The 19329-nt window shown below is 51.7% G+C and overlaps 1 protein-coding gene and 1 long non-coding RNA gene across 3 annotated transcripts in view; both read right to left on the minus strand.

The window, feature by feature from the left end:
* The window catches only part of LOC119777026 (peripheral plasma membrane protein CASK-like), a 64429-nt gene extending 45342 nt beyond the window's left edge, over nt 1-19087 (minus strand). The window contains exon 1 of one of the 2 annotated variants that reach the window (XM_038275762.1): nt 18825-19087. In XM_038275762.1, the coding sequence (XP_038131690.1) occupies nt 18825-18883 (59 nt within the window). In that variant the 5' untranslated portion in view covers nt 18884-19087. The remainder of the gene's footprint in view (nt 1-18824) is intronic. The other variant, XM_038275763.1, reaches the window with a different exon arrangement.
* Nucleotides 175-18020, minus strand: LOC119777029. Its single transcript, XR_005279863.1, has 3 exons — nt 18011-18020; nt 11958-11964; nt 175-707 (listed from the first exon to the last, which is right to left on the minus strand). It is a non-coding gene; the product is annotated as an uncharacterized LOC119777029 (long non-coding RNA).
* Nucleotides 19088-19329: the final 242 nt, after the last annotated feature.

Consider the following 19329-nt stretch of genomic DNA (forward strand, 5'->3'; position numbering starts at 1 on the left):
TTTTCCTGTATTATGTTTATATATATATATACAATTGCAAATAAAATCAGGCAGTAAGGGGATAACAATTTAGACAAAAAGGATTTATTTCTCAACAGTTTGGCTTCTCAACACAACATTAGTAATGGTGAAAGTAGTTATTTAAGTCAGTTATTTACAGGGTTTGTACACATTTAACTATTCAATTCAAATTACTAAAGTTACAAACTAATAAATCACAAACTTACAAATAAATATAAAATTTGATATCTAAACCTATTCATCAATCTGCTGACAAGCGTTTATTTAATAGCTGGTATATTCTGATCGTTAGCAGGGCCCTGTGGGTTAGAATAATAGCAGGTAGATCTTACCTCTCCACTGCGCTCTGCCAGCCTGAGAAAAATCCGTCGCAGGTTTTGCTGCCGCCGAAGCCGTCAAAGCCGACTCTCCTCCTCCAATAACAAGTAAATAAAAAAAATAAAAATGTCCATATCTATTTTTTTGTTGTTTCTTTCCGTATTTCTCGAGCTGTCGGATTTTGTTTCGCGCTGTGTTTGGGGTAAACGTGATGACATCGTGTCGCAACCAGGAAGTGCTCCAAAGGCTAGACCGTCCCATTTACCAACGGCTGAGGATCCTCCGGAGCAGCCTACCAAGTCTGGGTCCTCCGGAGGCTAGGTAGGCTGCGTCCTCGGAAGTACGCAGCCTGCGAATTGAGACGCAGCCTATGTGCGCAGTGTTGCCAACTCAGCGACTTTGTCGCTATATTTAGCGACTTTTCAGACCCCTCCAGCGACTATAAAAAAAAAAAAAAGCGACTAGCGACAAATCTGGCGACTTTTTACGATGTCACTGGCGGCTTTTGGAGACTCTTACATGAAAGCATGTATCGTTCCTACTCTGCCGTGGGGCGCCTCCCCCACCCCAACCCCGCTCTCCCGCAGGAGTCCCTCTCAGCGCTGCAGTCAGAGCAGCAGGACGTTTACCCTCGGCGTCCAGACTGCAAATGAAGCGCGCATGCGCCGGGATTGACGGCGCAAATTGATCACAGTAATTAAAATAGCCTTTATAAATCAATTAACTTGCAAATTATGAGGGCAATGCTTTTAAAGTTTAAATCTTCTGGCAAAGATAAAGTAAAGAAGATCCTGCAATTTATGGAAGTAAAGCAGAATAAAATCCAGCAAGATCAGTAATATGTCAATTAATTATATGCCACATTCCCATGTAAATATCTGTCTTTGGAGGATGTGTTTTTTAGCACCCCTAGTTCTCTCATTTTTATTCCAAATACAATTTATAATTTGAATCACAGGCTATTTTTATCTCTATGGTTCAGTATTTTCTCAAGTAGCAACTTTAACTGCTATACTTATATCCTGTCTTAAAAGGCAGAACTCTTCTAGTCTAAAAAAACCTCATTTGTTGAAATGGGGGGGCCTATTGTTTGAACCCCTTAGGGGCTTTAAAAAACAAAAATCTTTTTTTGCGCTTTATGAAACAAAGTAGCCTATATTTTGTGGATGTACAGCTACATTTCTCATGTAAGTTTGCGTAGTTTTAAAACAAACATTTAATTTTTCATATTGCACCAGTACAGTTAATGAGCAACCTGTACTTGTGTGCTTGTTTGTTCTGTCTAAAATGTTTATTTTGGAATAAAGAGGTTAATATAAAAAATATTTTTTGTCCGATTCATCGATTAATCGAAAAAATAATCGGCCGATTCATCGATTTTTAAAATAATCGTTAGTTGCAGCCCTATATCCCACGTATCGGAATATATCAGAAAGTATGAGCACAAATATCGGACAGGAAACGGAGGAGGATGGGAAACTCTGAGGCTGCAGAAATAAAACAGTCAGCAGCTCTGTTTACTGCCTGCTGGGCTGTTATCTACCCTCCAGTCCAGCTCGCAGTGACTCGCCAATGAGGCCATTTCATTAAACCTCGCCCCACTCCTGCTAATCAGCTCCACATGCTGACGTGGTTCTCCTCTCTGCTGTGAGCAGCAGAAATGATCTCCAGAAGGAACCAGGAGGAATGTCAGAGAGCAGAGCTGGAGCAGCAGATCTTCAGCCTTCATCCACGACAAGCCCAGAGGCTCCGAGCAGACATGGAGGTTAGAGACATTCAGGCAGCCACAGGGAGGCGCAGTGCTGCTGGCTACCAGAGGGGGTGCTATGCTGCTGGCTACCAGAGGGGGCGCAGTGCTGCTGGCTACCAGAGGGGCGCTGTGCTGCTGGCTACCAGAGGGGCGCTGTGCTGCTGGCTACCAGAGGGGGCGCAGTGCTGCTGGTTACCAGAGGGGGCGCAGTGCTGCTGGTTACCAGAGGGGGCGCTGTGCTGCTGGCTACCAGAGGGGGCGCAGTGCTGCTGGTTACCAGAGGGGGCGCAGTGCTGCTGGTTACCAGAGGGGGCGCTGTGCTGCTGGCTACCAGAGGGGGCGCAGTGCTGCTGGTTACCAGAGGGGGCGCAGTGCTGCTGGTTACCAGAGGGGGCGCTGTGCTGCTGGCTACCAGAGGGGACGAAGTGCTGCTGGCTACCAGAGGGGGTGCTATGCTGCTGGCTACCAGAGGGGGCGCAGTGCTGCTGGCTACCAGAGGGGCGCTGTGCTGCTGGCTACCAGAGGGGGTGCTATGCTGCTGGCTACCAGAGGGGGTGCTATGCTGCTGGCTACCAGAGGGGGCGCAGTGCTGCTGGCTACCAGAGGGGCGCTGTGCTGCTGGCTACCAGAGGGGCGCTGTGCTGCTGGCTACCAGAGGGGGCGCAGTGCTGCTGGTTACCAGAGGGGGCGCAGTGCTGCTGGTTACCAGAGGGGCGCTGTGCTGCTGGCTACCAGAGGGGGTGCTGTGCTGCTGGCTACCAGAGGAGCGCTGTGCTGCTGGCTACCAGAGGGGCGCTGTGCTGCTGGTTACCAGAGGGGCGCTGTGCTGCTGGCTACCAGAGGGGGCGCAGTGCTGCTGGTTACCAGAGGGGGCGCAGTGCTGCTGGTTACCAGAGGGTGCGCTGTGCTGCTGGCTACCAGAGGGGGCGCAGTGCTGCTGGTTACCAGAGGGGGCGCAGTGCTGCTGGTTACCAGAGGGGGCGCTGTGCTGCTGGCTACCAGAGGGGGCGCAGTGCTGCTGGTTACCAGAGGGGGCGCAGTGCTGCTGGTTACCAGAGGGGGCGCAGTGCTGCTGGTTACCAGAGGGGGCGCTGTGCTGCTGGCTACCAGAGGGGACGCAGTGCTGCTGGCTACCAGAGGGGGTGCTATGCTGCTGGCTACCAGAGGGGGCGCAGTGCTGCTGGCTACCAGAGGGGCGCTGTGCTGCTGGCTACCAGAGGGGCGCTGTGCTGCTGGCTACCAGAGGGGGCGCAGTGCTGCTGGTTACCAGAGGGGGCGCAGTGCTGCTGGTTACCAGAGGGGGCGCTGTGCTGCTGGCTACCAGAGGGGGCGCTGTGCTGCTGGCTACCAGAGGGGACGCAGTGCTGCTGGCTACCAGAGGGGACGCAGTGCTGCTGGCTACCAGAGGGGACGCAGTGCTGCTGGCTACCAGAGGGGGCGCTGTGCTGCTATCTACCAGAGGGGGCGCAGTGCTGCTGGCTACCAGAGGGGGCGCTGTGCTGCTATCTACCAGAGGGGGCGCAGTGCTGCTATCTACCAGAGGGGGCGCAGTGCTGCTGGCTACCAGAGGGGGCGCAGTGCTGCTATCTACCAGAGGGGGCGCAGTGCTGCTATCTACCAGAGGGGGCGCAGTGCTGCTGGCTACCAGAGGGGGCGCTGTGCTGCTATCTACCAGAGGGGGCGCTGTGCTGCTATCTACCAGAGGGGGCGCAGTGCTGCTATCTACCAGAGGAGGCGCTGTGCTGCTATCTACCAGAGGGGGCGCAGTGCTGCTATCTAACAGAGGGGGCGCTGTGCTGCTATCTACCAGAGGGGGCGCTGTGCTGCTATCTACCAGAGGGGGCGCAGTGCTGCTATCTACCAGAGGGGGCGCAGTGCTGCTATCTACCAGAGGGGGCGCTGTGCTGCTATCTACCAGAGGGGGCGCAGTGCTGCTATCTAACAGAGGGGGCGCTGTGCTGCTATCTACCAGAGGGGGCGCTGTGCTGCTATCTACCAGAGGGGGCGCAGTGCTGCTATCTAACAGAGGGGGCGCAGTGCTGCCAGAGGGGGCGCAGTGCTGCTGGCTACCAGAGGGGGCGCAGTGCTGCTGGCTACCAGAGGGGGCGCAGTGCTGCTGGCTACCAGAGGGGGCGCAGTGCTGCTGGCTACCAGAGGGAGCCTCAGGAGGCGAGTTCGAAGCATTTCAGTGATCCAGGCTCTGACCTGCTCACTCTGAGCTGATTAATGAAACTATAGACTATAGACTAACTTTATTGTCATCTTATAAACACAGGGTATACAAGATGAAATTTCTATGCATAAAGCTTTTCAACTTTTATTGTTAAATATCACAATGACTTTTCAATTTAAAAGCCTGGATTCTAAAATAGACACGTTTTCACCATAAATCTAACGAACTAAAGATAAATGACAAACATGGAGATTTATCAGCAAAATATTCCCCAGGATTCCCCGACAACTGAAGGGGAGCTGACCGAGGCTGATCAGGGCCAGGAGCAGAACCTGCTGCCTCCCATAGAACCAGCATACTGGGAAACCCTCTGATTGATACTGGTTTTTAATAACCAGTCAGCAGAGGAAGAGCTGTAGATGAACCTCCATCTACTGAATCCTTCTGGACACGCAGACGGAGCCCAGTTCACTGATCGGCACCATCTGAGCCAACATCTGCAGGAAAAGGAGCAAACATTTCCCTTCAGTTAGCAGAGCAGGAAAATGGCTGCCAGGTGGTCTTCACGCTGTTTGCTGGGTTAGTTAAAACCAGCAATAAAACCAGCAAAGGTTTTATTGGAACCAATGCAGAGTTGATCTCTATGATGAAGTCAATTATAGAGCTAAAGCTCCTAGATCAACTTTCAGTGCCCTTTACAGCCTTTGGGGGTAGAGGTCCAGAGGAGAACACAGACGCTGACCTCTGACCTCAGGTAGCCTCCTCAGGGATGAGAGGAACCCAGGACGCTTCAGAGGATTAGAGCTAAAGCTGAAGGTCAGAACTCCGTCCCAGTCAGTTCCTGCTCCGTCCCAGTCAATTCAATTTCAATTCAGTTTATTTATATAGCGCCAAATTCACAACACATGTCATCTCAAGGCACTTTACAGTTCAACCAGATCATACAGTCAAATTGATACAAAGTTTTCTATCTAAGGAAAACCAGTTGATTGCATCGACTCAAATACAATCCCCCACACTAAGCATGCTTGTAGCGACAGTGGAGAGGAAAAACTCCCTTTTAACAGGAAGAAACCTCCAGCAGAACCAGGCTCAGTGTGAGCGGCCATCTGCTGAGGCCGACTGGGGTTCAAGGAGACAGAAGCAGAGATACAAAAAGCAGCTGTAAAAGGCGGCCCCGTCCAGGAAACACACAGCCAGGCAGACGAGCTCCAAGGCAGCTCCCATGCCAGAGGACGAAGAGAGCACATCCACTCAGTCACGGTCAGAGAAACAGGACCACACTGGAAAACAGGCCGATCTCCAACATCTATTAACAAGGGTGTTGATAGAAGCAGCACAGCTGATGTTTTTTCCAGGATGACGTCACAGCCAAACAGGAACAGACGAGGCAAAGCTACTCTGAGGAAAAGCAGAGAGAACAAAAGGTTAGAGATTGAACTAACAGATTCTGCAGAATAGGAGAACAGAGAGAGAATGAAGCAGAATGATGAAATGGGGGTCCCTATGTCCTCCAAAAGTCTAAGCCTATAGCAGCATAACTATAGAGATAGCTCAGGATAACCTGAGCCACCCTAACTATAAGCTTTATCAAAAAGGAAAGTTTTAAGCCTAGCCTTAAAAGTAGACAGGGTGTCTGCCTCACGGACTAAAACTGGTAGTTGGTTCCACAGGAGAGGAGCCTGAGAACTAAAAGATCTGCCTCCCATTCTACTTTTAGAAATTCTAGGAACCACTAGTAAACCTGCAGATTGAGAGCGAAGTGCTCTGTTAGGAACATCAGGAACAATCAGATCTCTGATATAAGATGGAGCTTGGCCATTTAAGGCTTTATATGTGAGAAGGAGGATTTTAAATTCTATTCTTGATTTAACAGGAAGCCAATGAAGAGAAGCCAGGATAGGAGAGATATGATCTCTCTTTTTCATTTTCATCAGAACTCTGGCTGCAGCGTTTTGGATCAGCTGAAGGCTTTTAACTACAGTTTGTGGACTTCCTGATAGTAAAGAATTACAATAGTCCAGCCTTGAAGTAACAAATGCATGGACTAGTTTCTCAGCATCACCCCTGGACAGGATATTTCTAATTTTTGCAATGTTCCTCAGATTGAAAGAAGGAAATTCTAGAAACCTCTTTGATATGGGATTTAAATGACAGGTCCTGATCAAAAATAACACCAAGATTTTTTACTTTATTATCTGAAATCAGTTTAATCCCATCCAAATGAAGTGACTGACTAATCAGTTTCTTTTTCAGAGACTCTGGTCCAAAGACTATAACTTCTGTTTTGTCTGCATTCAGAAGCAGAAAGTTAAGAGTCATCCAGGTTTTTATGTCTTCAAGACATGCCTGTAATCTATGTAATGGGTTAGCTTCATCTGGATTTATAGACAGATATAGCTGGGTATCATCAGCATAACAGTGGAAATTAATCCCATGCTGTCTAATAATTCTACCAATTGGGAGCATGTATAAAGTAAAGAGAATTGGTCCTAGCACTGATCCCTGTGGTACTCCACAGGTAACCTTTGAGCGTGTTGAAGATCTATCATTAACATGAACAAACTGAATTCGATCAGATAGATAAGATTTAAACCAGTCTAGTGCTGTTCCTTTAATTCCAACAAAATATTCAAGTCTTTCTAAAAGAATATTATGGTCAACTGTATCAAATGCAGCACTAAGATCCAACAGGACGAGCACAGATACAAGTCCATTATCTGAGGCCATGAGAATATCATTAGTGACTTTCACCAGAGCTGTTTCAGTGCTATGATGAGCTCTAAAGCCAGACTGAAACTCTTCAAAAGGTTCATTATGGTGGAAGTGATCGCACACTTGTTTGGCAACTACTTTCTCAAGAATTTTGGATAAGAAAGGAAGATTGGATATAGGTCTATAATTGACCAAGTCATCTGGGTCAAGAGACGGTTTCTTAAGCAGAGGTTTAATTACAGCAATCTTAAAAGCTTTAGGTACATATCCCTGTAACAGAGATAGATTAATCACATCTAAAATGGAGGAGGAGATCAAAGGGAATACCTCCTTAAATAACCTGGTTGGAACTGGATCTAACATACAAGTTGAAGGCTTAGATGAAGACAATAATTTTGCTAATTCAGAGAGTTCAACTGGATCAAAGCAGTCTAAACCCGGTTCAGATTCCATGACTACCTCAGGTACAATTGCGGATAGAGGAGTGCTTATGATCTTATTTTTAATAAGATCAATCTTATTTATAAAGAATCCCATAAAATCATTGCTGCTAAGAGCAGGTGGAATGGACGGTTCAACAGAGCTATGGCTCTGGGTGAGTTTGGCAACTGTATTAAAAAGAAATCTAGGATTATTCTTATTCTCCTCTATTAATGAGGAGAAGTATGCTGCTCTTGCTTTACAAAGGGTCCTCTTATACAGCAGTAAACCATTTTTCCAGACTAGGAAGGACTCTCGCAGGCCTGTGGAGCGATATTTTCCCTCCAGTTTCCTAGCATTTTGCTTCAAAGTACGCAGCTCTGCATTAAACCAAGGAGCAAGCTTTCTATTTTTAACGGTTTTCATTTTCAAAGGAGCTGCGTTGTCTAAGGCAATACGCAGAGAACTAGCAACCCCCTCAACAAAATCATCAACCTGTGAAGGGGAATAAGCTATGCTTTTGCACTCTGCAGCACTGCTCAGTGACACAGAGCAGAGAGAAAGTGAAGCAGATTCTTTAAAATTTATAACTGCACTATCTGATAAAGATCTACTAAAATTGAACCTTCTTTTGGGGGAGGAGAACTCTGTTAAAGTAATCCTGAAGGTTATTAGAAAGTGGTCAGAGAGGACAGGGTTGTGAGGAAATACTGTTATTTCTTCACATTCTATGTCGTATGTCAGCACAAGATCCAAAGTATGAAGATGAGAATGCGTGGGACTATTCACATTTTGAACAAAGCCAATAGTGTCTAAGATAGCATTAAAGGCTGCTCTTAAGCTATCGCCTTCAATGTCAGCATGGATGTTAAAATCTCCCACTATGATGACCCTGTCAGGTCCTGCTCCGTCCCAGTCAGGTCCTGCTCCGTCTCAGTCAGTTCCTGCTCCGTCTCAGTCAGTTCCTGCTCCGTCCCAGTCAGTTCCTGCTCCGTCCCAGTCAGTTCCTGCTCCGTCTCAGTCAGTTCCTGCTCCGTCCCAGTCAGTTCCTGCTCCGTCTCAGTCAGTTCCTGCTCCGTCTCAGTCAGTTCCTGCTCCGTCCCAGTCAGTTCCTGCTCCGTCCCAGTCAGTTCCTGCTCCGTCCCAGTCAGGTCCTGCTCCGTCCCAGTCAGGTCCTGCTCCGTCCCAGTCAGTTCCTGCTCCGTCCCAGTCAGGTCCTGCTCCGTCTCAGTCAGTTCCTGCTCCGTCCCAGTCAGGTCCTGCTCCGTCCCAGTCAGTTCCTGCTCCGTCTCAGTCAGGTCCTGCTCAGTCCCAGTCAGTTCCTGCTCCGTCCCTGTCAGGTCCTGCTCCGTCCCAGTCAGGTCCTGCTCCGTCCCGGTCAGTTCCTGCTCCGTCCCGGTCAGTTCCTGCTCCGTCCTAGTCAGTTCCTGCTCCGTCCCAGTCAGTTCCTGCTCCGTCCTAGTCAGTTCCTGCTCCGTCCCAGTCAGGTCCTGCTCCGTCCCAGTCAGGTCCTGCTCCGTCCCAGTCAGTTCCTGCTCCGTCCCAGTCAGTTCCTGCTCCGTCCCAGTCAGTTCCTGCTCCGTCCCAGTCAGTTCCTGCTCCGTCCTAGTCAGTTCCTGCTCCGTTCCAGTCAGGTCCTGCTCCGTCCCAGTCAGGTCCTGCTCCGTCACAGTCAGTTCCTGCTCCGTCCCAGTCAGTTCCTGCTCCGTCCCAGTCAGGTCCTGCTCCGTCCCGGTCAGTTCCTGCTCCGTCCCGGTCAGTTCCTGCTCCGTCCTAGTCAGTTCCTGCTCCGTCCCAGTCAGGTCCTGCTCCGTCCCAGTCAGTTCCTGCTCCGTCCCAGTCAGGTCCTGCTCCGTCCCAGTCAGTTCCTACTCCGTCCCAGTCAGTTCCTGCTCCGTCCCAGTCAGTTCCTGCTCCGTCCCAGTCAGGTCCTGCTCCGTCCCAGTCAGTTCCTGCTCCGTCCCAGTCAGTTCCTGCTCCGTTCTAGTCAGTTCCTGCTCCGTCCCAGTCAGTTCCTGCTCCGTCCCAGTCAGGTCCTGCTCCGTCCCAGTCAGGTCCTGCTCCGTCCCGGTCAGTTCCTGCTCCGTCCCGGTCAGTTCCTGCTCCGTCCTAGTCAGTTCCTGCTCCGTCCCAGTCAGTTCCTGCTCCGTCCTAGTCAGTTCCTGCTCCGTCCCAGTCAGGTCCTGCTCCGTCCCAGTCAGGTCCTGCTCCGTCCCAGTCAGTTCCTGCTCCGTCCCAGTCAGTTCCTGCTCCGTCCCAGTCAGTTCCTGCTCCGTCCCAGTCAGTTCCTGCTCCGTCCTAGTCAGTTCCTGCTCCGTCCCAGTCAGGTCCTGCTCCGTCCCAGTCAGGTCCTGCTCCGTCACAGTCAGTTCCTGCTCCGTCCCAGTCAGGTCCTGCTCCGTCCCGGTCAGTTCCTGCTCCGTCCCGGTCAGTTCCTGCTCCGTCCTAGTCAGTTCCTGCTCCGTCCCAGTCAGGTCCTGCTCCGTCCCAGTCAGTTCCTGCTCCGTCCCAGTCAGGTCCTGCTCCGTCCCAGTCAGTTCCTGCTCCGTCCCAGTCAGTTCCTGCTCCGTCCCAGTCAGTTCCTGCTCCGTCCCAGTCAGGTCCTGCTCCGTCCCAGTCAGTTCCTGCTCCGTCCCAGTCAGTTCCTGCTCCGTTCTAGTCAGTTCCTGCTCCGTCCTAGTCAGGTCCTGCTCCGTCCCAGTCAGGTCCTGCTCCGTCCCAGTCAGTTCCTGCTCCGTCCCAGTCAGTTCCTGCTCCGTTCTAGTCAGTTCCTGCTCCATCCCAGTCAGTTCCTGCTCCGTCCCAGTCAGGTCCTGCTCCGTCCCAGTCAGTTCCTGCTCCGTCCCAGTCAGTTCCTGCTCCGTCCCAGTCAGGTCCTGCTCCGTCCCAGTCAGGTCCTGCTCCGTCCCAGTCAGTTCCTGCTCCGTCCCAGTCAGTTCCTGCTCCGTCCCAGTCAGTTCCTGCTCCGTCCCAGTCAGTTCCTGCTCCGTCCTAGTCAGTTCCTGCTCCGTCCCAGTCAGGTCCTGCTCCGTCCCAGTCAGGTCCTGCTCCGTCACAGTCAGTTCCTGCTCCGTCCCAGTCAGGTCCTGCTCCGTCCCGGTCAGTTCCTGCTCCGTCCCGGTCAGTTCCTGCTCCGTCCTAGTCAGTTCCTGCTCCGTCCCAGTCAGGTCCTGCTCCGTCCCAGTCAGTTCCTGCTCCGTCCCAGTCAGGTCCTGCTCCGTCCCAGTCAGTTCCTGCTCCGTCCCAGTCAGTTCCTGCTCCGTCCCAGTCAGTTCCTGCTCCGTCCCAGTCAGGTCCTGCTCCGTCCCAGTCAGTTCCTGCTCCGTCCCAGTCAGTTCCTGCTCCGTTCTAGTCAGTTCCTGCTCCGTCCTAGTCAGGTCCTGCTCCGTCCCAGTCAGGTCCTGCTCCGTCCCAGTCAGTTCCTGCTCCGTCCCAGTCAGTTCCTGCTCCGTTCTAGTCAGTTCCTGCTCCATCCCAGTCAGTTCCTGCTCCGTCCCAGTCAGGTCCTGCTCCGTCCCAGTCAGTTCCTGCTCCGTCCCAGTCAGGTCCTGCTCCGTCCCAGTCAGTTCCTGCTCCGTCCCAGTCAGTTCCTGCTCCGTCTCAGTCAGTTCCTGCTCCGTCCCAGTCAGTTCCTGCTCCGTCCCAGTCAGGTCCTGCTCCGTCCCAGTCAGTTCCTGCTCCGTCCCAGTCAGTTCCTGCTCCGTCCCAGTCAGTTCCTGCTCCATCCCAGTCAGTTCCTGCTCCGTCCCAGTCAGGTCCTGCTCCGTCACAGTCAGTTCCTGCTCCGTCCCAGTCAGGTCCTGCTCCGTCCCGGTCAGTTCCTGCTCCGTCCCAGTCAGTTCCTGCTCCGTCCCAGTCAGGTCCTGCTCCGTCCCGGTCAGTTCCTGCTCCGTCCCAGTCAGTTCCTGCTCCGTCTGGTTCCGATCAAGGCGCCGTTCTGTGGTGAACTTCTCCAGCATCAACACCAGCAGTCTAAAGCTTCGCTTGGTTTTTGGCCTCAAACTAAACACATTTCAATGATTTTCTCATCAACATCATCTGCTGTGAGCATTGATTCCAGATCTTCCTGGAAACCAAAGAATCTCAGTTCCTTTGTCTCAGACCATCCATGATGGAGGTGAAGATGGGAACTGGTCAGTGAGGCTAAAGGGTGTCTGCCCTGGTCTGAGCCCAGACCACTGAGAAGGACCTTAAACTGCTGAGAAGGCAGAGATAGAGCGTCTGTCCCCATCTGTCAGCTGATGGACGTCCAGCTGAAGTCCTCCATGTTGGTTTGGCAGCAGGTCTGCTGCAGGTTGGACCTCATCCAGCTGCTAACTGCAGCACCTGCTGGATGTGAACCAGAACCTAGAACCAGCCGTTCTACCTGCTCAATAATCTCTGATCAGAGCGTTAGCAGGGTTAGCATGGCTACGTCAGATCATCACTTCCTGTCTGACTCTGGGGGAAGGTTCTGGAAGGACCGCTTCACGGCCACCAGCTGGACCAAATGTTCTGCTTCTGTTCCTGATTCCTCTGCTGTGTGAGGGATCAGAGCTACGGTCACCTTCCACCTCCAACCAGGATCCTGACCTCTGACCTCTCCGTGCCTCACTAATGGCCGTCGGTTCAAAGTGATGAAAACCTGACATGCTAACCTGACATGCTAACCTTCAGTCACACAAACATCTGGACAATAAAACGCTGCCTGGGTTGGATAACCGCTGGGTTACCGTTAGCGATGGCACAGAAGAGGCTAACCAAGAGTTCAACTCAGCGCTTTAAAGAGGGCAGCGTAGCATCAGGAGCAGCAAAGTCACTGAATAACCGATCCGCTCATAAAATTAAACATTTTAAAAGCATAAATTAATAAGCAGAGTTTTAAAGGAATCTCTGTTCAGAAACAAAGAAAAATTCGTCCAGATTCCTTAAAAATTGGTGAAATAGCCCTTTATTTTGGCAGCAACAGGAAGTTCAGAAGCAGACGTCAACCTTAGCATCATTAGCTGCTAATGGGCTGCTAGCTTAGCTTAACCAAACCATAATGAAAAGTCTGGGACAGATTCAGGGCTGATTAATGAAAGGCGCATCATGGCGGCAGCTGTTTGCCTGCAGCAGATTCATTTACTCTGAAAATAAACGTTTCAGGCTGATGAGAATGAAAGCGCTAAACAAAGATGCTACGCTAAAGCTGCTTTCTGAGGCTGTGAGAATAAGAGTTCAAACAGGCCCAGCCTCCTCACACTTTATGCTTTGTTGCCTAGCAACCGTGACAGTAGACATGCAGAGCGGGCGAAGAATGGATGCTGAACGTCTCCCTGCTGTTCTGGGCAATAATAACGTTTCTAAGGAGCTTCAGCAGCAGTACGCTCGTCTCAGATATCAGATTTATAATCCCCGCCCTGCAGAGATGTTAGAATCTGAGCTTAATGTCAGCCAAACTCATTTAGACAGGGACAGATAAAACCTTTCAATAAACCAAACATTACATTAACAACTATTTTCATTTCAGACGGAAATATTCACAGACTGGATTATATTAAACTGCACTTCCAATATTCACCACTGTTCGGCGCCATTTCCCCCTTTTCCTCTGATCACGGAGCAGCCGACTTGTTTGGATTCGCAATGAATCCTGGGATACCTGAGGCTACGGAGGATACAGCGGACCCGTCCTTCAAAACGGGGGAAAGGAAGTCAGTGGACCGCTTAACGAGCAGCCAATCAGAACAGGCCTCTGCGCAGCGCCATGATGGAATCAGACAAAGAACGAAGACAGTGACTGGATGCAATCAGCTGCTTTAGCTTGACAGACACTTTGAACCAATCGGATGATCCGACTGGATGGTTTCTAAGAAACCCTGAGATGAGCTGAATCTGCAGAAATGAAATGAACGCGTCTGAACAGGTCATCTGCACTGGATGGAGGTTATTTCAGCTTCCATGGCAGCAGATCTTCATGGCCGTCATGGCAGCCTGGTTAATCTGTGTGAGCTGACTGCAGAGGCCCATCCTGCCCGGCTGCACAGGACAGCGAAGGACTTCCCTACGTCTGCCACTTCAACAGGTAGATGTTTGTTATATAGAAGTTACCGAATGTAATCCTGGTCCAAACACACGCTGCAGGGTGCAGCTTTAACCATCCGACGCTTTGAGGAGGGAGGAGATCCTGTCTAAAGGGACTATTAACTGTTTAAACCCTGACAAAGTTATTAGATTATAAGGTTCCTGATTTAGTCCAGAGATTCCTTCAGTCTGGACCCTGAGAGGAGCAGCAGGTGGGGCCGGCCGCCGCACCTGCAGCTCCCAGAGGACAGCGGAGCTCACAGGGAGTCCAGCGCTACAGGCTAGCATGTAGACCCTGCAGGGATCAGTGAGGCTTCTTGGTGGACCCGCCGCGCTGCGCCACGCTGCGCCGCGCGGTGTGCCGCCAGCAGCATGGCTGACAGGAGGAGCTGCAAACAGCAGGCTGAGCAGAGCTAACCTTTAACCCGGATCTAAGGTTGATTAAACCAAGCTCTGCCTCACAGGCTGAGGAACGTCTGCAGGGAAACATCGGGGGTAGAGGAACAGCGGCGTTCACACAGGGCTCCTGTTTCTGCTGTGATGAAGGAGCCTGGAGGCGCAAAACAGGTTCATAAACGTTCAACCATGAGTCTGCAGGTGGATCCATGAGAGCAAAGCTGCTTCAGAAACAGCCAGCAGCGTCTGATTGCTGGGAACCCAGAAGCAGCAGCAGTCTGGGTTTAATCCATCAGCAATAAAATAAATATTTCCTGATTTTAGCGTTATGGTGAAGCAGGACGCAGCCTGACGCCTCAGAGAGCAGAAAGCAATGAGCGGACGGCAGAGAGGACGGCGTGAAGCGTCTGGAAGGCCTGCTGCTCCACCTCTGCTGAACAGCAGAGCAGGAGGAGCTCATTCAGGACGCCACCTCAGCAGCACCACCACCGCAGGACGCAGGCAGAGCTGGAAATACCTGCTGCTGTAGAACCAAAACAAACAGACGTTCACCTCCAGAGATGATGACAAAACAGAAACAGAAACTGTTTGGTCTCTTTCTGCTCCCACAGATCATCATCCAGTGAAGGAAGCAGCCGTTAGCTCCTCTAAGGAGGAAAACAACAACGCTACAGCAGTGATGAGGGTCATGGTTTAGAGGAGGGTCTGAGCTCTGGATGGTCGTCTGGTTTAACCCTTTATGACGAGGAAGGACCTCAGTCCAGAGTTTAGTCTCCAAACCTTCCTTCTACCTATTCAGAGATAACCAGGAGGAAGAGGATGAAGCTGGACCACCAGGTGGGTGGAGCCTCAGGCTCCACTGGCCGCTGCCCACCATGTGACCTCGCTGGTCGGCCTCCTCAGCGACCCAAAGCCTTCAGCCAGAACCAAAGTGGACTGGTTCAGAACAAAGCCAGAACGGACCTGAATGATGTCACAGAAACTACACCAGCATCCAGTTCTGGTCCCAGCGACACATCAGCAGGTTCTGACTGTTAGACAGCAGAACATCAGCAGATAAACACTTCCAGCCCTGCGGTCCGGTTCTGGATCAGTATCCGTTCTGGAGGAGCAGATCTGCACACTGAGCAGCGGCTCAGACCGTCTGATGGGACCGGCCGTCCATCAGAGGGACACCGTTTACACGCAGCAGGACCAAGAGCGGTCCGGATCTTTGGGTTCTAGGATCCAGTTCTCCCTTCCTCAGAGCAGCAGCGTTCTTCGGGCCCAGGCCTAACGACGCTCTAAATGAAGCAGGGTCAGACCGGTTCTGACAGTTGAGGCACAGAAACCAGTTTGGGCATGCTTGAACACGTCTGATGCCTTCAGGCCTTCCTTTCCCGTTAGACAGCCGCTGCCTGAACAGCCTACCTGCAACAGCTTCCCACAGACAGGCTGGGAGGCCGCTACCGAGCCTTTAACGAGCTAGTACCAAGCCTTTAACAAGCTGGTAAAGAGCCTTTAACGAGCTAGTACCAAGCCTTTAACAAGCTGGTAAAGAGCCTTTAACGAGCTGGTACCAAGCCTTTAACAAGCTGGTAAAGAGCCTTTAACGAGCTGGTACCAAGCCTTTAACAAGCTGGTAAAGAGCCTTTAACGAGCTGGTACCAAGCCTTTAACAAGCTGGTACTGAGCCTTTAACGAGCTAGTACTGAGCCTTTAACAAGCTGGTACCGAGCCTTTAACGAGCTAGTACCAAGCCTTTAACGAGCTGGTAAAGAGCCTTTAACGAGCTGGTACCAAGCCTTTAACAAGCTGGTAAAGAGCCTTTAACGAGCTGGTACCAAGCCTTTAACAAGCTGGTAAAGAGCCTTTAACGAGCTGGTACCAAGCCTTTAACAAGCTGGTAAAGAGCCTTTAATGAGCTGGTACCAAGCCTTTAACAAGCTGGTAAAGAGCCTTTAACGAGCTGGTACCAAGCCTTTAACAAGCTGGTAAAGAGCCTTTAACGAGCTGGTACCGAGCATTTAACGAGCTAGTGTTGAGCCTTTAACGAGCTGGTACCAAGCCTTTAACAAGCTGGTAAAGAGCCTTTAACGAGCTGGTACCAAGCCTTTAACAAGCTGGTAAAGAGCCTTTAACGAGCTGGTACCAAGCCTTTAACAAGCTGGTAAAGAGCCTTTAACGAGCTGGTACCAAGCCTTTAACAAGCTGGTAAAGAGCCTTTAACGAGCTGGTACAGAGCATTTAACGAGCTAGTGCTGAGCCTTTAACAAGCTGGTACTGAGCCTTTAACGAGCTGGTACTGAGCCTTTAACGAGCTGGTACCGAGCCTTTAACGAGCTGGTACCAAGCCTTTAACAAGCTGGTAAAGAGCCTTTAACGAGCTGGTACCGCGCCTTTAACGAGCTAGTACTGAGCCTTTAACAAGCTGGTACTGAGCCTTTAACGAGCTGGTACTGAGCCTTTAATGAGCTGGTACTGAGCCTTTAACGAGCTGGTACCGAGCCTTTAACGAGCTGGTACCAAGCCTTTAACAAGCTGGTAAAGAGCCTTTAACGAGCTGGTACCGAGCCTTTAACGAGCTGGTACTGAGACTTTAACAAGCTGGTACCAAGCCTTTAACAAGCTGGTACCAAGCCTTTAACAAGCTGGTAAAGAGCCTTTAACGAGCTGGTACCGAGCCTTTAACGAGCTGGTACCGAGCCTTTAACAAGCTGGTACCGAGCCTTTAACGAGCTGGTACCGAGCCTTTAACAAGCTGGTACCAAGCCTTTAACAAGCTGGTACTGAGCCTTTAGCAAGCTGGTAAAGAGCCTGAAACTGCGGTCCGGTTTAGGTCTGCATGCCACTAACACTCAACAGTTACCATGGTTACCGTGCTGGGATGATCTCAGCACGGTTTCTAAAGGGTGGAAATGGGACTAATAACCTGTCAGTCCCCACAGGATGCCTGATTCTTGATTGATGACCGTCGTTAAAATAAACCATCTGAGGATGTTTAATCTCAGAATGTCAGATGATCCTTAAATTATGACAAAATAAATGTAAACATCTGATCCAGAAGTCAGGTTCTCAGACTCACCCTGCCCTGATCCTGATCCGTCTGCACTTTTCAGAACAGGAGCTCAACCAGCAGGAGGAAACAGTTTTAGATCCATTCAGGTTCCACAGCAAAGGAACTAATGGTTTGGTATGGTGGAGAGTCTGTGATGCTGTGGGCCCCAGTGGCTTTGCCTTAGTGTGGGGCAGGACTCCCAGAGTAACCCCAGATCAGCAGCCGCCATCCTCCATGGTGCCACGGTTCTCTGAGCAGAACCTTTTGTACCAGTTAACTGCAGCAGGAGCAGCAGGAGGAGAAGCAGCTCCAGGAGCAGCAGCAGCAGGAGCAGCAGGAGCAGCAGGAGCAACAGCAGCTGCCAAGCCTCCTCTCTGCTCCTGGTTCTGGTTCCATGATGCCTTAAACCCTGCATCAAGCTGCCAACTGTCAACGTAATGCTGCAGCGTCTGGAAGACGTCTGGAAGACGTCTGGAAGACGTCTGGAAGAGCCCAGCTCTTCAGCTGCTAACAAACTCAAATGCTGCGTTCACACCAAAAGCAGCAGAGGCAGCAGGAGCAGCTAGTCTCCATGCAAAGTCAATGGTTGATGCGCTTCAACGCGCAGCAAAACGTCCCGCAGCGCATTTTGAGCAGCAGCTGCAGGTCGTCTGAGCAGCTGAAGCAGCGTGTTGGAAACGTTTGAGCATCTGACGCTAGCGACGCACCGCAAACGCGGCTGCTGGAGTCGGAGAAATGTGAAGGTGCGTTCACATTTCTCCAACTCCACACACGCATTTAGCAGCAGGAGCAGCAGGAGCAGCAGAAACGTGTGTGCTGCTTCATTTCTGATTTTTGAACTGACTGCACAGACCATGTTTTCAGGAGGACTTTCTCTCTTCAACATAGATTCTAACTTCTTTCTACCCGCTGATCACAGCTAATATAGCCGCCATTGTTCCAGGCAGAGAAAGGATAGAGTAGCTCCGCCCACCGCGCAGCTAGAGCAGCAAAGATGCTTCAGCCGCGCGTCAGAACTAAACTGGTAAAAGCATCAGAAATGAAGCAGCGCCTTTTAGCTGCTCCTGCTGCTTTAGGTGTGAACGCAGCTTCAGGAGGTCCACCAGCAGAGGTCAGAGCTGGACAGTCTGCAGACCACCTGATCCACACCAGCTCAATGAGACAATTAGGAGCCCTGTCTGTCCATGTGGACACAGAGGAGGGACAGAGAGGAGGGACACAGAGGAGGGACAGAGGGACAGAGAGGAGGGACACAGAGGAGGGACACAGAGGAGGGACAGAGGGACAGAGAGGAGGGACAGAGAGGAGGGACACAGAGGAGAGACACAGAGGAGGGACAGAGAGGAGGGACAGAGAGGAGGGACACAGAGGAGGGACAGAGAGGAGGGACACAGAGACACAGAGGAGGGACAGAGAGGAGGGACAGAGAGGAGGGACACAGAGGAGGGACAGAGAGGAGAGACACAGAGGAGAGACACAGAGGAGGGACAGAGAGGAGGGACACAGAGAAGGGACAGAGAGGAGAGACACAGAGGAGGGACAGAGAGGAGAGACACAGAAGAGGGACAGAGTGGAGGGACAGAGAGGAGGGACAGAGGGGAGGGACACAGAGGAGAGACACAGAGGAGGGACAGAGAGGAGAGACAGAGTGGAGGGACAGAGAGGAGGGACAGAGAAGAGGGACAGAGAGGAGAGACACAGAAGAGGGACAGAGTGGAGGGACACAGAAGAGGGACAGAGTGGAGGGACAGAGAGGAGGGACAGAGTGGAGGGACAGAGAGGAGGGACAGAGAAGAGGGACAGAGTGGAGGGACAGAGAGGAGAGACACAGAAGAGGGACAGAGTGGAGGGACACAGAAGAGGGACAGAGTGGAGGGACAGAGAGGAGGGACAGAGTGGAGGGACAGAGAGGAGGGACACAGAGGAGAGACACAGAGGGACCAACTTACTTCCCGATGACCTCGCAGAGCTCATAAACATCTTCAAACAGAAAGTCTTCGTCCGCCATAGTCCCAGTCCAGCAGGGGACAGACACCACCCCCTCCGCCCCTCCCACTGCGGGGGTTCTGGTCCCCCCGCCCCCCCACCGGGTCTCAGGGAGCGAAGCGGTCCAACATTAGAAACTGTCCCGGACTGTAGCTCAGAGGAACCGGCTGAAGCGAAGCTGCCCGGGCTGGTTTCCTCCGCTCTGCTCCGCTGCTCCGCTGCTCAGCTCTCGGTGATCCTCTCCTTCTTCCCTCCTTCTGCTCCGGAGCTTCCAGAAACCCTCGCCCCGCCTACTCGGCGGTTATGAAACTGCTTCGCTGTCCGCCATCTTGGCTCCTCCCAGCGACCGCGGTCCTCCGTCCGGAGCTGTGGGGCTTTGAGCCAACATGGCGGAGGAATGGCGCCAAAAAGGTCTCCTTCAGAGCGCAGTTTCCCTCAGTCTGACCAACAGAGCCCACCTTCCCTCCA

This window comes from Cyprinodon tularosa, unplaced genomic scaffold, assembly GCF_016077235.1.
Source record: "Cyprinodon tularosa strain WSP-4 unplaced genomic scaffold, ASM1607723v1 ctg979, whole genome shotgun sequence".
Classification (NCBI taxonomy): domain Eukaryota; kingdom Metazoa; phylum Chordata; class Actinopteri; order Cyprinodontiformes; family Cyprinodontidae; genus Cyprinodon; species Cyprinodon tularosa.